At 33.7% G+C, this 16,840-nt stretch overlaps 1 protein-coding gene across 1 annotated transcript in view; it reads right to left on the bottom strand.

The window, feature by feature from the left end:
• Positions 1-16,840, bottom strand: part of CDH10 (cadherin 10) — a 185,071-nt gene that overhangs the window by 43,842 nt on the left and 124,389 nt on the right. The window contains exons 3-5 of the mRNA XM_061129639.1: positions 5,660-5,954; positions 4,028-4,147; positions 3,434-3,601 (exon numbers count right to left, since the gene is read on the bottom strand). Coding sequence (XP_060985622.1) covers positions 3,434-3,601; positions 4,028-4,147; positions 5,660-5,954 — 583 coding nt within the window. The remainder of the gene's footprint in view (positions 1-3,433; positions 3,602-4,027; positions 4,148-5,659; positions 5,955-16,840) is intronic.

Below are 16,840 nucleotides of genomic sequence, written 5' to 3'. Positions count from 1 at the left end.
CTGCCTGGAAGTTTAAGTTTTAACCCTACCTTTATAATATTAGATAATAATAAAAATAGAGCAGTACTTACACACATTAACATAACTGAACACATAAATGCACTAGTAGCCAGCCACTGAGTCAAGTACTTCATATACTTAAAACTATCTGGTCTTACCACTCCACGGGGTATGCGCTGCCATCCAGTTTTACTGAATGGCACTGGAATGGCTCCTTCTATTAAGAGGCCATTCAAATGGACCAAGGTGAGAAAACTTGCAAATGAAGACAGAGTTGGGCTCATAAGAATGACTCCATAGTCTGTCCTAAACTGTCTCATATGGCAGACACCAGTTAAGTCACTAACCCTCATGCAGTTATTGATTGCAAATGTCTGGCCTGAGTTTGAAATAAGTGGAAAATACTTGATGAAAGAGGACATTTCAAAAATTTATGTGACAAAAGAATGTGAAACATCTGCATAAGTTTTATATTAATGATATGTTTAAAGGATAATACTGGGTTAAAATATATGATTACAATTAATATGTCCTGCTTATTTTAATTTTTTAAGTATGGCTGATAGAAAATTTAAAATTACATTTGTGGCACACAATCTTGATTTGCATTCTATTTTTATTAGGCAGTACTAGTTTGTTCTCTTTATTATTTCCACTCTGAACCTCCTTTACTTCTGTATATTGGGTATAATAATAATAGCAATGTGCGTATACAAGTAACTTGTGAGTGTCAATGATATGCCACATATGAAGGTCTTCATAACCTGTGGAACTCTCGCGAAACACTGCTATTTAATGAAATGAGATGAGAAATTGAAAACTAGTTTTCCGCATGTTAGGTAACTTAGACTATCAAGTAACATTCTAATTGCCATGACTGAGTGTTCCCAATAGTCAGATATGGTTGCAAATATTCATAAGAGAAAAGATAATTGAGAAAATAAAAATCCATAAATTATATTTCCATTTATAATTAAAAAATAATGAGACAAGATACAGGATGCTCTAAAACTTCTTCTAACATATTATGTTGTACATCTGGAGTTGGGCATGAATTTCAAACCACCTCTGCCATTACTTGCAGTTCATCATAATGTCTATAACATTCATTTTCTCATTTGTAGAATGGAGATCAAATACTAACCTCAGTGGGTTCTGATAAAATAAAGTAGGTCAATAAGTAACTTAATGCGTGGTGAAATGAAAACGCTATTCAGAAAATAAGCTATGCTCTTTCTTTTCATTATTATTATGTTATTATTATTACTATTACTATTATACCCTGGCTTGTGTGATATGCCTACCAGACACCAACCACAAAATCTGACTAAACAAAAGAAAACAACGTAACCAGTGAATGAATTAATAAAGGTATTGTAGTAGAAGAAAAATGATACAATGGAGTTTACTGGATATTTTCATCTGTTCAAATGTCTATTTTTCCATTTAATTAGAATCTATTAATTTGTTTATCAAATGCATACTTTTTAAATAGGCTGTGTATTTTGGACACGTGTGCATATATGTTCTTGAGAAGTGAAACTCTAATAATCCTGGAACTTCTCTGCTAGTCCAGTGGTTAAGAATCCACCTTCCAGAGCAGGTGACATGGGTTCAATCCTTGCCCGGGGGACTAAAATCCTGCATGACACAGGGCAACTAAGCCCATGGGCCACAACCAGAGAGAAGCCTGCATGCCAAAATGGAAGAGCCTACATGCTGCAACTAAGACCTGATGCAGCCAAATAAATAAATTAATTAACATTAAAAATAAAATTTAATAATCCTCTTAATGGTCATCTTTTACTCAAAATACTTTTCTCACAAATACTTTTGCTCATTGTGGATTGTGCTGCTAGTTACAGTTTGTTTTTTCAGATTTGTATTCTGTTCTCTTGGTAAGAGGCTCATGGTAAGAGGTGGTCAGAAATGTAAAATGTGAAATTTAAGTTTTAGTGCATGGGCATGTCTTTAGACCTGATCTGAAAGAACCATAAAGATTTATTCTTGATTTTCTTTTCCCTGCCAATACTAAAATTACCCTGAAGCTGAGGCCTGATAATTGGAAAAGAGCATAAGCAGACACTCTTCCCTCTGTGTTTTGGGTCAAACACCACAATAGCAATGGCTGAGGGACATGTAAATTAAATATCTAACAAAATATCATCAAAAATACATGAGTATATTATTAAGTTCTCTCAAGATTATTCTATATGAATTTTATAATCTTTCAACACACATAATTTTAAACAATTTAATTAAAATCATGCACTAATAATAATCAAAGTTAGATAAAACTGGTACAAGAAGAGAGGTGAAATGCTTCTAAATAGTCAAAAAAACACAGTAATTCTTAGACTATAATTCTTTCTGTGTAATGGTCTTTAGCATAAACATATAAATATCACGTAAAGCTATTGCTTTTTACATTTTAATATCTTAACACAAAGTTACGTAAGGCAATTAAAAACAAAAAGCTAAAACTGGGAGATCAATTTAGAAGTTAATATGCAGCAAATGTTAAAAATTAAAAACATAAATCATCCCAAAGCCTCTGTTTTATACCACATTTCCTAACAATGTGAGCATCCATCTTGAAACAAAGAGTCTTTTAGATTAACAGGAAATTGACCGAGTCTTGGCAATGTCCTCTGAGACCCAGTATCATCTGCTCTAGCTGCATGTTTTCTACCAAATTTGTATAAAAAAGAATAAACAAATGTAATTATACAGTCAGATGCTAATGGTTCTTAACCTATTCCTGACCTGTTTCGAGAATTTGAAGGATTCATTTTAAACCACAAAATAAATCTATAAATAAACCAGAAATACAAACTGTTTTACTAAGATTGCTATTCCAAACACATGGAAGCCTAGCATAGTGATAGTAAATGGAAGTCTGATTAGTTTGTAAGGTTCTCCCTATGTAGCTCTTTTTGGTTAGGTCTTTATTTATTTATTTATTTTTTTGTCAAAGCTTTATAATATGAAAAATTAGATATTTTACTGAAACATTTTATCCTCAAATTAGAATCCTCCTTATTAAAACCTAAGTAGAAATAAACACAATCATTGTGAAAGTATAACTTAGTTTTTTGTTTTTTTTTTTATAAAACATTTCCTTTGCTAACTGATAGAAATAGTTCTTAGACGATAATCATGGACATAGAACATATAGGTACATATATATATATATATATATATATGGAGAGAGTTTGTGATCATACAGCTCTCTGTCTCTGAAAGAACTATGTTTGAAATATTTAATTTTTATCTTTTAATAACAATGAATTCATCAGCATATACACCTTTTTCTTCATCCTTGTAGCACATTTCAATCTGTTTTAAATGAAATGATTGACAGTTGCTTTTTCTCTTTTCATTTTTCACTTAAAGCTTTTGCCCTGCAGAAAGGCCATTAAAGAAAGCTTACTCTGGGGGAAGCGCGGGGGATTGTCGTTGACGTCTGTCAGCGTGATGTTGACCGTGGTGGTCCCCGATAAGCCTCCCATCTGGCCGCCCATGTCTTTGGCCTGGATCACCACCTGATATTGCTCCCTGTTTTCTCTGTTCATGTTTGGTAAAGCAGTCCTTATAATACCTTGAAGAAAAAAAAAAGAAAACTTTTATTATGGCCATTAAAATCTCAATTGTTATTTGATTAAGCTCACAAATTGCAAATACAAAGTAGTGATTTTTGAAAAACAAAAATGTTTTCTCTATTGCTTTTTATTGTCTAGAGATTATAAAATGATTCTCAGTAAATATTTTCCAATTTGTTTGGTTCTTCTATTTTCTAAAGATTGTCATATATGCTGTCTAGTGCCCTAAACCCAGTTGGAAAAATATAAAAGCAGGTATATTACCATTAGTTTGCGCAATCATTCAGCTTTGAGTTCTTAAATCTTTAATTGTGGCATCATCACTCTTCTGTGAGGATTAATGTTAAGGTGTTGTTCCTTTTTTTAAAACTTGTAACAATCATAGAGACTATTAAATAAATAAACACTGATTCATGATTCCTGACCTGTTTCAGGCTCCACAGAGAAATATGGCTGCCCTTGAAGTATGCTGTAAATGACTCTGGCGCTGTTTCCATACGAAGGGTCATCGGCATCTGTAGCTGTGACTTGCACCACAGAAGTACCTGAAGTATCCAAATTCAGCTTAGTTCTGCACAGTACCAGAAGGAGGAGCAAAAGCACTGGTTTTCATGGAAGACTTGAATGATTTTTGGCTTTAATAATGACCTCTTAAAGAAACATTTGTATATAATTTAGATGAAAAAAATATAGAGAGAGTTATTACAGGTAAACTTTGAATTCAACAAGGTATTTTATTTAGCCAACAGGTGCATTTCATTCATGTAATAGATAATGCTGACAGTGTATCAGATTACACTAAAGGCAGACACTTTACAAATGCTCCGGTTTGGTATTTAAATTCACTTTCACGTAATAGATTTGTTTCGTGTAAAGGGCATAGCTAATCACAAAGGAGTAAGGATGCTTTTCTTTCCCTCTCTCCACTAATTAACTATAAAAATAATTAACATCTGCTCCAGAATACAGTTTTATGAATAGATTAAATTCTAAATTTAGAAACAATCCACGATGATCCCAAGTCCCATGAACTATTAAAAGCTAGTTAATAAAGTTCAAAATATATAAAAGGCTTTATATTAAGGTGATTGCCAAAAGTCCTTGGGATTTAGTGAAGTAAATATTAAATAATAATCCCTGAACAATGCTTTTGAGAAAAGCAGTATGACATTTTCTATTATAATTGTCACAAGGAAAATGCATCAGAATTATTTAATCAGTTTACTTCTCTTACATTTGAGAAATGAATCTATGTTACTAAATCTGAATACATATCTCTAAAAATGTTATCATTGTTTCCTGATATTTACTTTTCTGTGGTTCTTTATTTAACAAAGAAATGAAATCAGTCTTAATTTTCTTTGCCTACCAACAACTTCTATTTATTTATTGAAAAGCAAATTCTATTTTCTTGAATGTTATACTTCCAGCTTTTTCACACATTCTGTTTCACAGCTTTTGCAACTTAATTTTGTAATTCTGTATCCATTTGTCATTAGCTGTTGATTTTTAACTGGTTCATTTGAATAAGAGATTTATATCAGGAAAGTTTTATATATAATGGCTATAGTGAAATATTTTAAAATATTTAATATGAAGTAATAGAAAATCTAATTAATCTCATTGTTCATGCCATCTAGGTAATACAAACTCTTTAGACACATTACAATGAGAGTGCACATATAAAGACTCCAGATTGCATTTATGGTGTTCTAAGTATATTTATAGTATATTTGGAGTCAGAATTGTAAACAACTATTCTCCAAATATATGTGAGAAACATTTGTGTTTTCATAGTTTTCTACTGAAGTTCAATGGTATTTTCTTGGATTTTTGAGGAAGTGTCTATTTATTATATTGTAGAAATTTACAAACCCACAGGAGGTGAAAAATGCATTAATCTTTTTTCTGACTGATTTTTCATTCATAAAATTAAGTACATACTCTTAGGAAGTCAAAGATGACTTCAGTTAATTGACCACAATATTCTAAGAATTTCTTGATTACTATTTTTTATATTTTTTGAATGCCACCATAAACGTTGTAAATGAACTCACCTACAACCGACATTTCAGGAACACTCGCTGTATAAATTTCCTCTGGGAACGTTGGCTCATTGTCATTGATATCATGGATTTTGATCACAAACTCAGACTCTGGTTCTACCGGCCTCAAAGTTCTTCTGTTAATAGCTTGTGCACGTAGAGTATAAAAGGCCTTTTCTTCCCTATCAATTCTTCTTGTGGCATGAATGTCACCTGTTTTTTCATCAATAATAAAAAGAGTACCAGCTCCGTCTCCAGATAAAATATATTTGAGGGATCCATCTCCTTTATCTTGGTCTGAATGAAGCTAGGGGAAATAAAAATGAGCATATCCATGATAATGTCTAAAGGTACATAATGCAGTAAGAATTCAAAGAAGGTCTCTCAAGTCCCATCTTTGAATAATGGGGTCAGTTATCTCAGTTCTTGAAATGAGAGTTGAATAAGTATGATCGCACTCATCTATATACTTTAAACAATAGGACTAGCCATTTCCATATCAGTGTGATTTTTATTCTAAATGGAAAAAAGTAATAAAATAGACCAAACACAGCTCCTTTCTTTGCTTAGCTTGGTAAATAACCATTTCTGTACGCAAATAACTCCTGACAAAGACATAAGTCATCAGTCTTGATATGCTGATGTAAACACTGCTGCTCTCATCTCTTGCTGTGAATGGAAAATCCTTTTACTCTCATATTATACACAGTATTTATTCCTGTAAACTTATGATTAATTACTGTATTTCTGTTGGGGAATTCACAATATCTTAAGGATTGTAGGGCAGGCAAAGTTGCATGACACAGTTCTAATGATACATTAGAAAATTTACCCATCATTCTTTGATACACACAGAAAACAGCAGCTGCCCCAAGAAATATTTGTAGAGTTCAGAACAAGAGTATGAATAGATATCTATATAACACCAGATTATAAATCAGAAATACATAAATAACACCAGAAAGCTATAAATCAAGCTAATAAACAATTAAATAATATGTGCTCTATCTAGCTCTCTACATTGTCAAATCTATCTCTTTAACAAGCTCAAGCAAGTTTTATGCAGAAACAATGCAATACAGAGCAACAACACTAATCTTCCAGAATCTAGTCATCAGATCAAAAAGCTTTTCATGTATTCATGTGGATTCAGCCCTGTGCACATCCCATTCCAGTCCTAATATTGTCCAGGAGCCCAGGTATCATTTGGCAATCACCAGGCATCTGCAGTAGCCCTGCAGTATCCACGGAGGATTGATTCCAGGATCCCAGTGGATGCCAAACTCCGAGGATTCTTGAATCCTGACATAAAATGGCACAGTGAAGTCCTGTGTATGTGTGTATTAGTCATCAGTCATGTCCATTTCTTTGCGACCCTATGGACTGTATCCCATCATGCTTCCCTGTCCATGGAGTTCTCCAGGCAAGAGTACTGCAGTGGGTTGCCATGCCCTCCTCCAGGGGGTCTTTCTGACCCAGGTATTGAACCTGGGTCACTTTCATTGAAGGCAGATTCTTTACCATCTGAGCCACCAAGGAAGCCCTCAGCCCTCAGTATCTATCTATAGGCTGAGCATCCGTGGATTCTACCACCCATGGATCGTGCACCATCTTTACCACCTGTGATTGGTTAAATCTCCCTGGTGGTTCAGATAGTAAAGAATATGCCTGAAATGCAGGAGACCTGGGTTCAATCCCTGGATTGGGAAGGTCCGTGGGAGAAGGGAATGGATGGCTACCCATTCCAGTAGTCTTGCCTGAAGAATTCCATGGACAGAGGAATCTGGTAGGATACAGTCCATGAGGTCGCAAAAAGTCAGAAAGGATTGACACTTTCACTTTTCAGAGACATTGAGCTCACAATTGTGGAGGGGTGACTGTATATTGTTTTTAACAAATTCACACTAGACCAGCCTCAGGATTAAAGCTTCATATAACAACGGGTAAATCTGGTCTTTGGCAGCCTGACCTAGAGAAGGGACTCTTCAGGATCTAGAAGCAAGTTAAAGGATGTTTGGTCAGGGAATAATGAGTCCCAAGTATTTCAAGCATGGTCTGGAAATGGATGTGACAGTTTCAGATATGAAAACTCCCTTGCTTGTCACAGAATTCTTCCCCTGAAGGTAGAGACTTAGCCATAGGATAAATAGAGCATGGCTCTGTAAAACACAAGGATTGTAGGTTCTTCTCTAACTGTATCACCCAACCAATAAACATTTTTTTTAATGCTATGATCATGGTTTGATTATAGTAAGAGATTATCATTTAAAATTTTTATTTTGCTTTTTATCTGCTAAGAAGTAGAAAAACAATGTGTAGATTTTTGAAGTTTTGGTAAAGCATGTAGTATTACTTAGACATCATCATGTCCATGTTGTCTTTTTAAAAATTGAAGTATAGTATTGGGCTTCCCTGATAGCCTAGTTGGTAAAGAGTCTGCCTGCAATGCAGGAGACCCCAGTTCAATTCCTGGGTTGGGAAGATCTGTTGGAGGAGGGATAGGCTACCCACTCCAGTATTCTTGGGCTTCCCTTGTGGCTCAGCTGGTAAAGAATCTGTCTACAATGTGGGAGACCCAGGTTCGATCCCTGAGTTGGGAAAATCCCCTGGAGAAGAGAAAGGCTACCCACTCCAGTATTCTGGCCTGACAAATTTCAAGGACTGTATAGTCCATGGGGTCGCAAAGAGTCAGACACACCAAGTGACTTTCCCTTTCACTTTCATAGTTTATTTACAATATAGTTTAGTTTCAGGTAAACAGCACATTAACTTGGTTATACATTCTTTTTTACTGTTTTCTATTATAGGTTATTGCAAGATATTGAATATAGTTTCCTGTATTAAACAGTAAGTCATTGTTGTTTATTATATATAGTAGTATGTATCTATTAATCCCATATATCTAATTTATTCCTCTCCCTCCTTCCTCTTTGGTTACAATAAGTTTTTTTCTATGTCTGTGAGTCTGCTTCTGCTTTGTAAATAAGTTTATTGGTTACATGTTTTTTGTCTTTTTTTATAGTCATATAAAATGTAGTCATTAATCAGAATAGGCATACTTACCTGTAGCCTAGAGAAATAAAAATTGGAGACAATATCCTTCAATTATGCAAAATATTATAGAATTAGATATTTACCTAAATAGGTTTGATGTTTTTGCTCTTTACTTAAACCAGCAAAAATTTTTATCTAATTATCTGTAGAAATAGTACACTGATTATATTCGCTTTAAAGTAGAATCTCTTCCCTTATTTGAAAGTTCACTTTGCTTTATAGGAGCTTATGTCAATGAACTTGCCTGTGAAAGTATTTTTAAGTGGACATCAAAATTGTTTAAATTAAACAAATATTTAATTCTTCTCCCCCCAATATATTGCATTACTGGTTACTACTTGGTCTATAAAAGCAGTTTATTTTTCAGTTAATTACTTGTAGTAATCATCATTTAGCCATTAAATTTGGATCAAAGTTCATTTTCCTGATTTCTGGATAAAAACCTCATTATTACAGATACAACAGAAAAAAGAAAATCTCAAATGGATAGGTACTTTGGAGAAAAAGAACTAGGAGTCAGGTAACAAATACTTTTTTACTGCATTTTTAGCTATTCATAAACAACAAAGTAAGCTTGAGAAATAAGAAATATCTGTGTTTAACAAAACAGCTCTCAGAAGTAACATATGACTGTGTTGTCCAGGGGAAAAAAGTCGCAAGATTGAAGCATTTTAGTAATTGAAAATGCACGTAGTTGCTGGGAAACTTTCCAATTATATGAATGTGCAATACAGCTTCAATTTTCCAAATGACAGATATAAGCATTGCGTATTTCTTGTTCTGTCTGGGAAACAAATAGTTCAAGAAAAGATTATTGATATTATCAATCATCTCATCAGAAAACTTTGTGATGTCTTTTAGACATTTACAGTGTTTACTGTCTATTCATTCAACAATTTTAACTGAGGAATATTTAGTTACTCTCATAAGAATCAAGTCTTTCTAAAAGGAAATCAATAGTTCCATCCTAACGCTATGGGGGATTCAAACACAGTAATAGAAATTCACAGGAGAGTCCCCTAAACTAGCTTATGGGAATGAGTAGATTTCCTTAAATATGTATCACACAAGTTTCGTGGTAAAGAAGGAGTAGAGGTTTAAACCTGGGTATTTTTTTTCTGCATTTTACAAATTTTATATCTCATAAAGAACATTGGATGAATATAGAACATAGATTCAGAGTGGAGACGGAAATAAAGCAAGATGGGAATCATTAAGACCAGTTCTGCTCTTCTAATCAGATAGACATACAAAAAAGAAGTTGCTAGTATGGTGAGATTTTAATTTTTAGAAAGCTCAGTTTTGGAATATGAATCACAGCAGGATTCTTACCTTCACTTATACTACAGAGAGTGAAAATTAAATCTTGTAATTGGACCACATGCTGGGGGAGTTTCCGTTGGATTAGAAAATTGAACATGATAGCTGGGAATCAAAGAGATGTCAGTTGGAAGCTGGACTGCTGGTTTCGTGATTCAGAAATGAAAAGACTTCCCTCTCAAATGTAAGAGAAACAAATTAGATCTATGAATTTAAAAGTGTTGGTTTTAAGAAACCAGACAGAATACATTTTTCTTGAACTCTAAGAACTTGCATAAAAGTAAAGAAAAAACATGTTCTTTTCTCACAGAGGGAAACAATGCAACACTAACACTAGAATAAAGGGACAAAATGACCAAATTTGAGGGTTTTGAATTAGTCTATGTTTATTAAAATATTATTTAAATAGACATATGTGAAAATTGGACAAGTAAAGAGATAAAACAGATACATACTATAAGGCAGAAAGATGCATTTTAACATGTTCTGAGATTTGACAAGTTGCTTTTTACTCTAGATAAACCTGATGGGAGATGAGAGTTAATTAATAAAGGGTATGACGATGATGTGGATTTCCTAAAAGTTATAGGAAAAGACCAATGGACAAAGTTCTTTAATTATAGTCCTCTGCCTAAACTATTTTTTAGGCTTCTATTTTTTAAGCTTCTCTTTATTACCGTAATTATTTCTTTTTTGCATTCTCTTCTCTTCTTACCCTGCTGTTGTCTCTCTCCCTCATTTCTTGTGTGTGTAATAGAAATTTTATTTTACATTCCAATTCACTTATTATAATAAGCAAAGATCAGAGAAGATTTAATTTTTTATAACTGCAGTCTTCTCATTACGCTTACTTTTTTTTGGTTTAGATATTAGTTATCAATACTTGGATTTATTAAACATTTAATTAAACAAAATCAGTTGTTTGTGTTATTGAGAAGAAAAAGTGTCAAAAAAACTTATAGCATCTATCCTGAAATAAATTTTATATTGATTTGACCTTGTGCTATTTTATTATGTGAGATATTAAAGTTTCTTTAAACATAGAAAAAAATGTCAGATTATTGAGGCTTTAGTTCCTCAGTAGCACCTGTTCTCCAGTGTGAAACATTTGTGCCACAAATCTTTAAGAAGAATTTTATGTTAATACTGACCTTTTCTTTCCTTGAGGAAAGCCTAATAAAAATTCACAACCTGCTGTGTTCCTTGTAAATTCACAAGTAGATAAAGGACATGGCAAGTTACATGACAATTAATGAAAATAGAACAACTGATACTGTGCTGTACATTTATAAGTCATTTTCCTACTATTTAACTTTCTAAATTTGGATGTGGTTATTATAACTCATTTGCTTATATTGATTAGTTTAATAATTAAAACTAAACAATCCATTGAATTTAAATAAATATTTTAGCAACAAATTATTTAATTAAAGACTAGTAATTTTAAAGGTGGCAGACTTCTGATAATTTTAAAACATTTCATGTAAAGCTTCAGGTTCATTTTAAGATACTTGTCTAAAACAAAGTTTGTAAGCTAAAAGGGGTCTTGTGGCTTATATAGATTAAGACCACCTTTACTATTAAGAGGAAGAAACTGAGATCTAATCAATTTTTGCTGCATAGGAGTTAATTTAAGATTATACTTCAGGATGAGTACTTTGTTGGTAGAAATTTTACTTCTTAAGATCAGTCATTTTTATTTTTCAGTTTTTCACATAAATTTGGAAATATAAAAGCAATCAAAGTATTGGTCTATGAAGTACAGGGAATTTAATTGGTCACCAAAAGGATAACTAATGAGAGATTTTCTCTTGCATTTTCCTTCTTGGCTAGAAGAAAAATGACCAAATTTCAAAATGTGAAAAAAACTGTATCTATCAATCTGCCAGTAAAAGTCTGATTACTAATTCAGAGGAATTTATATTGTTAGGTGGGATTCTTCCTCATTCAGAATATTGATACATTTTTGGATATTGGTTATTGTTGGTATTTGGTTTGAGAAAATTAGAATTATACTTGCAGAATTATATTATGATTATATTTATAATGGTTAAACTACTAATAGTTATTGAAGTGGCTTCTCAGGTGGCACAATGGTAAAGAATCTGCCTGCCAGGAGATGCAAGAGATGAAGGTTAGATACCTGGGTTGGGTCCCTGGGGAAGGAAATAGCAGCCCACTCCAGTACTCTTGCCTGGCAAATCCCATGGACAGAGGAACCTAGGAAACTACAATCATGGGGTTGCAAAGAGTTGGACATGACTGAGCATACATAGATGGACTAGTTATTGAAGGACACATTTTGAAAAATGAATCAAAAGGACTATAAGAAGCACTATCTGAATTTAACAATTTCTCATTTGTGTGTGTTCATTAACTTCAAAATATCAGAAACTGTTGAATAGATTTTCTAACATACAGTGACAATTTTATGCCTGCTGTTCTTTCAAACAGCCAATATATTCTATATTTGTTTTTTAAAAAATTCAGCATGTGGCAAATATGCTATACTATTCTGGTACCATCATCATTAGCATTTTGCTCTAATTGCTCTAGTGACTAACATAATAAAACATTTGATATTATAATATCAAATGGAAGCTAAGGCACTGAATTAAGTAACTTTAAATTTGCATCCAATTAAAAAAGATAGTGAAGATGGTCTCACACCAGAATGCAGCTGAAAGCATACTACAGCAAATGAAATCTGGCCAGAAATAAATAAGTAGTTACACATTTTGTTGAAAGTAGGGGGGAAAAGGATGACAGGAGTTGCAAATCTTGAGTGTGCAAAGTTTACAGAGTAAGGTTGACATTATTTTCCTATTAATAGAGAAAAATGTATAGAGAAAAATATACATAATTTTTTATGAATACCAATGAAACAATTTTTCCTCCAAAAAATAGAAATGGGGATGAGAAATAAAGCTTATCAATGGAATGGACTGCAAAACCAAATATAATAGTTTAAAAATACCCCATACAGATGATTCAAATTAATAAACACTTTTCTGAACAATTTCTCTCTGGGACCAGAAGCAAGTATAGAGGATTAAGTGATTGATAGACAATGTTGCCTAAATAATTTAGGATCCAGAAAAAAGTTAAGTGGTTGATGCCCGAATTTGACAGAGTCTCTAGAGAGTTCCTTCAAGTGTACAAACTCCAGGGGGTGCCCACATTCAAAAACCAAAGATTCCTCTTCCCGTTTGGTCTTCTGAGAGTTCAGCTTACTGAAAGTTATCTTTGTGCTTTTGAGTCACCTTAACTGGTGAGTTCAGTTTAGGATTATCTTGCACTTGGGGGGGTCTTTCTTAGAAGCTTTTGGGAATTACTCAAAACCCTGCAGCAGATTGGACTTCTTAGCAGAGAGTGCTATTAAATTCTAGAAGACATCTCCTGCAAGGAGTGATGCCAATTCATGGTCACATGGTGTCTCAACTCATACATTTCTTTCCCAGTACTGTGAAGATACCAAGATTACATTGAAGGCATTTATTTAAGTTTTCTATAAACATACTGTTCTAGGGCATTATCTGCTTCACAATCTTAAATGGTATGCATAACCCACAGTAGACATGTTATTTCCTAATTATGTATTAGTTTTCCTCTCTAAAGAGAGTTATTGGGGAAATATTTCAGAGAAAGTTTATATTCTTTCAGAAGCCTGGCATCATCCTTCTTACAGTTTTGAAACTCACTAAATTATGCAAAGTATTCCCTTGTGGTGTGAAAATGAGATTGAACATTTCACACTATATGTTTCTCCACAACTTGAAGTCTTCTTAAGCATCTTATATTTATAATAAAGGAATATATGTAAATAATGTCTAACCAGGTGGCTCTAGTGGTAAAGAATCTGCCTACCAGTGCAGGAGACACAAGAGATGCAGGTTGGATCCCTGGGTCAAGAAGATCCACTGGATTAGGAAATGGCAACTCACTCCAGAATTCTTAATTGGAAAATTCCATGGGCAGAGGAGCCTGGAGAGTTACAGTCCATGGGGCCACAAAGAGTCAGACACAACTGAGCGACTGAGCACACACAGTGAACACAAATACATGTCTAAAAAGATTAAGTATGTGCAAAATATTTAAAACCAAGAGATCCATTTTTGATTAAAAAGGTCTACAGAAATCAGAGAAGAAATAATGAAGAGTGATCATCTCTTCTTAATGAGCAACACTGGCGGCTGACAATCTTTCCTTCCTCCTTTTAATCAAGAAAGGTACAATGATACGAAGAGAAGGAGAGGCCTAGAGATACGTATTCACAGAAGGAGTTTATTTAAATAATTATTTCTTGAATTGGATTGAACTAAACTAAATTAGAGACTAATGAGAATTCTACGTGTGCCATGTTAGGACTTAGAAGTTTTGGAGACTTTGCTACAGAGGCAGTATTTGAAGCTGTTGGGTTTCTAAGGCTTTAAAGATGCTTTTATCTTGAAAACTGTAGAGTGACAAGTACATAATTGGATGCCCAAAGGAGAAGGACCAGCCCAGGCAACTGCCTGCTGTCTCTAGGAGCTGTAGGCAAGGAGGGGAAAATGAAAAAGGGTTTGGATCTTTACAGTCGTTGCATTTTTTAAAGTACTGACTGAAATGGAAATCTGAAAAAGGCTATGAATGCTATTGTCAATCCCCCTCCCTCCCAAATTCGTTTGTTCATGTCTGTGTGTCTGTGTGTGTGTGTGCATAAAATACAAAAACAATGGATGTGCAGAATCAGGGGTTATGAATATGGCCCTAGACCACTAAATTTAAACCTTAAATTCTAAGTATTGAAAATGTAAGGAAAAGATGGAAAGAACAGAGAAAAGAATCAAAAGAGCTTTCTAAGCCAAAAATACAATATCTAACATTCATAAATCTATAGAGTTTTTACAGCAGATTAGGTTAGTAAAACACAAGATTCATGTTTTGGAAGATAAAAAGAGATTGTCAGCTTAGAGTTAAGTATATAGATAATGCAAACCTGAAATTCAGAAAGAAAAAAATCATGAAAAAAAATAGGATCATTGGATGCTTGTGAAATAAACTCAAAATTTGCAACACACATGAAATTGATTATCTAGAAAAAAAAGAGAATGGAATGAAATTATATTTGAAAGAAAAAAATGGGTAAGAATTTCTAAAAACTGGTGAAAGATACCAAGAAGCAGATTTTGTAAGATCTGAGAAACTCTGAAAGAGTAAATAAAAATAAAGTGTTAGTCACTAAGTCATGTCTGACTCTTTGCGATCGCATGGCCTGTAGCTGCCAGACTCGTCTTCTGTGGAATTCTCCAGGCAAGAATACTGGAGTGGGTTGCCATTCCCTTCTCCAGGGGATCTTTTCAAACCCAAGGATTGAACCCGGGTCTCCTGCATTGCAGGCAGATTCTTTACTGACTGAGCCCCCAGGGAAGCTCAAATAAAAGTAAAACAACAAATAAACCCATTATAGTCACATTTTTGAAATTTGATAACATAAAGAAGACTAAAAGTTTTCAGAAGCAAGAAAGATACATTAACTTCAAAGCAGCAAGTATTAGTCTAATTGCCCGTTTCTGAAAAGACATGATGGAAGCCAAAATGTGATGGAACGACATCTTACCAAAAACAACAAGCTACCTGAAATTCTACACTGTGCAGAAATAGGCTTCTTAAAGAAAGGTGAAATAAATGTGTTTTTGGACAAAAACTAAGGGTATTTACCCCAAGGGGCATTCAGTTAAAGGAATGTTAAACTGAAATTTCTACAGAAGAAAACGACGTCAAAGAAAACTTATGAAGGGACTGACAATATCAGAACTGCAATTATGTGGTAAACATAAATGACTACTGAATATACAAAACAATAATAGTATCTTTGAATGCTGGAATAAAGTATATGACAGTAATGTAATAGAAATGAAGAAGAGGGAACAAAAATTCAAAGAATTCTAAGTTTAAACTGGTTTGTGAAAATACATTGAAATGTGCAGTTTTGATATGCGTATTTTCCTATGATTATTATTCCTCAGTTCAAAGTTAGCATAATTTATCTTGATATCTTCCTACCTTCCCTCTGACCCCACCACATTCACCCACCAAAAACACTTGGCTTTTAAGTCTGGCTATAACTCCCAAAGGAAATGGATGCCAATATAATGGAATATAAAGAAAAACACAGAGAATAATAAAGCAAAAAGTGAGCACCAGGGTTCTATAAATGTCAATATTTTGCAAATTTATGTTGGATTCTTTTTGCTTTAAGAAAGAAAATAAAATTAAAATAAACTGTAATTCATCTGTTGAAGCCTTCTCTGTTCTTTCATTCCTTTCCTTACACCTTCATACATATAATCATCTTGAAGTTTATGTGCATCTTTTCCTTCCATATTTTATATTTTTGCAAAGTGAGTAATAGTACTTATCCCAAACTGAATGTTTAATCTCTACCTTTCCCACAAATCAACACTTCTCACTTCTCATTTTAGTAAACGGCATGATTATCTAGCCAGGTTTTCAAACTAAAATCCTAGAGGCCATTGATTTATTTCCCCCAATTCTACCCATTTATTTCATAAGCAAATCCTTTTGGACTGCAAATATATCTCCAACTGCTTCTCACATCCCCTATACTGCCATTCCAATACAAGTCACTATAACCTGTCACTAAATTGTCCACCTAGCCTCCACACCTCTATCTCCATCCTACTCTCCACCCACTAACAAGAGGCATCACTTAAAAATACAAGTCGGTACATGCCATAATTCTGTTCAAAATCCACCCATGGTTTCTCATCACACTTAGAATACAGTCTAAACCCCTTACCATTGTTCACAGCATTC

The sequence above is a fragment of the Dama dama genome, chromosome 25 (genome assembly GCF_033118175.1).
Source record: "Dama dama isolate Ldn47 chromosome 25, ASM3311817v1, whole genome shotgun sequence".
In the NCBI taxonomy this organism is placed as follows: Eukaryota; Metazoa; Chordata; class Mammalia; order Artiodactyla; family Cervidae; genus Dama; species Dama dama.
This window is presented reverse-complemented; position numbering and strand designations above follow the sequence as displayed.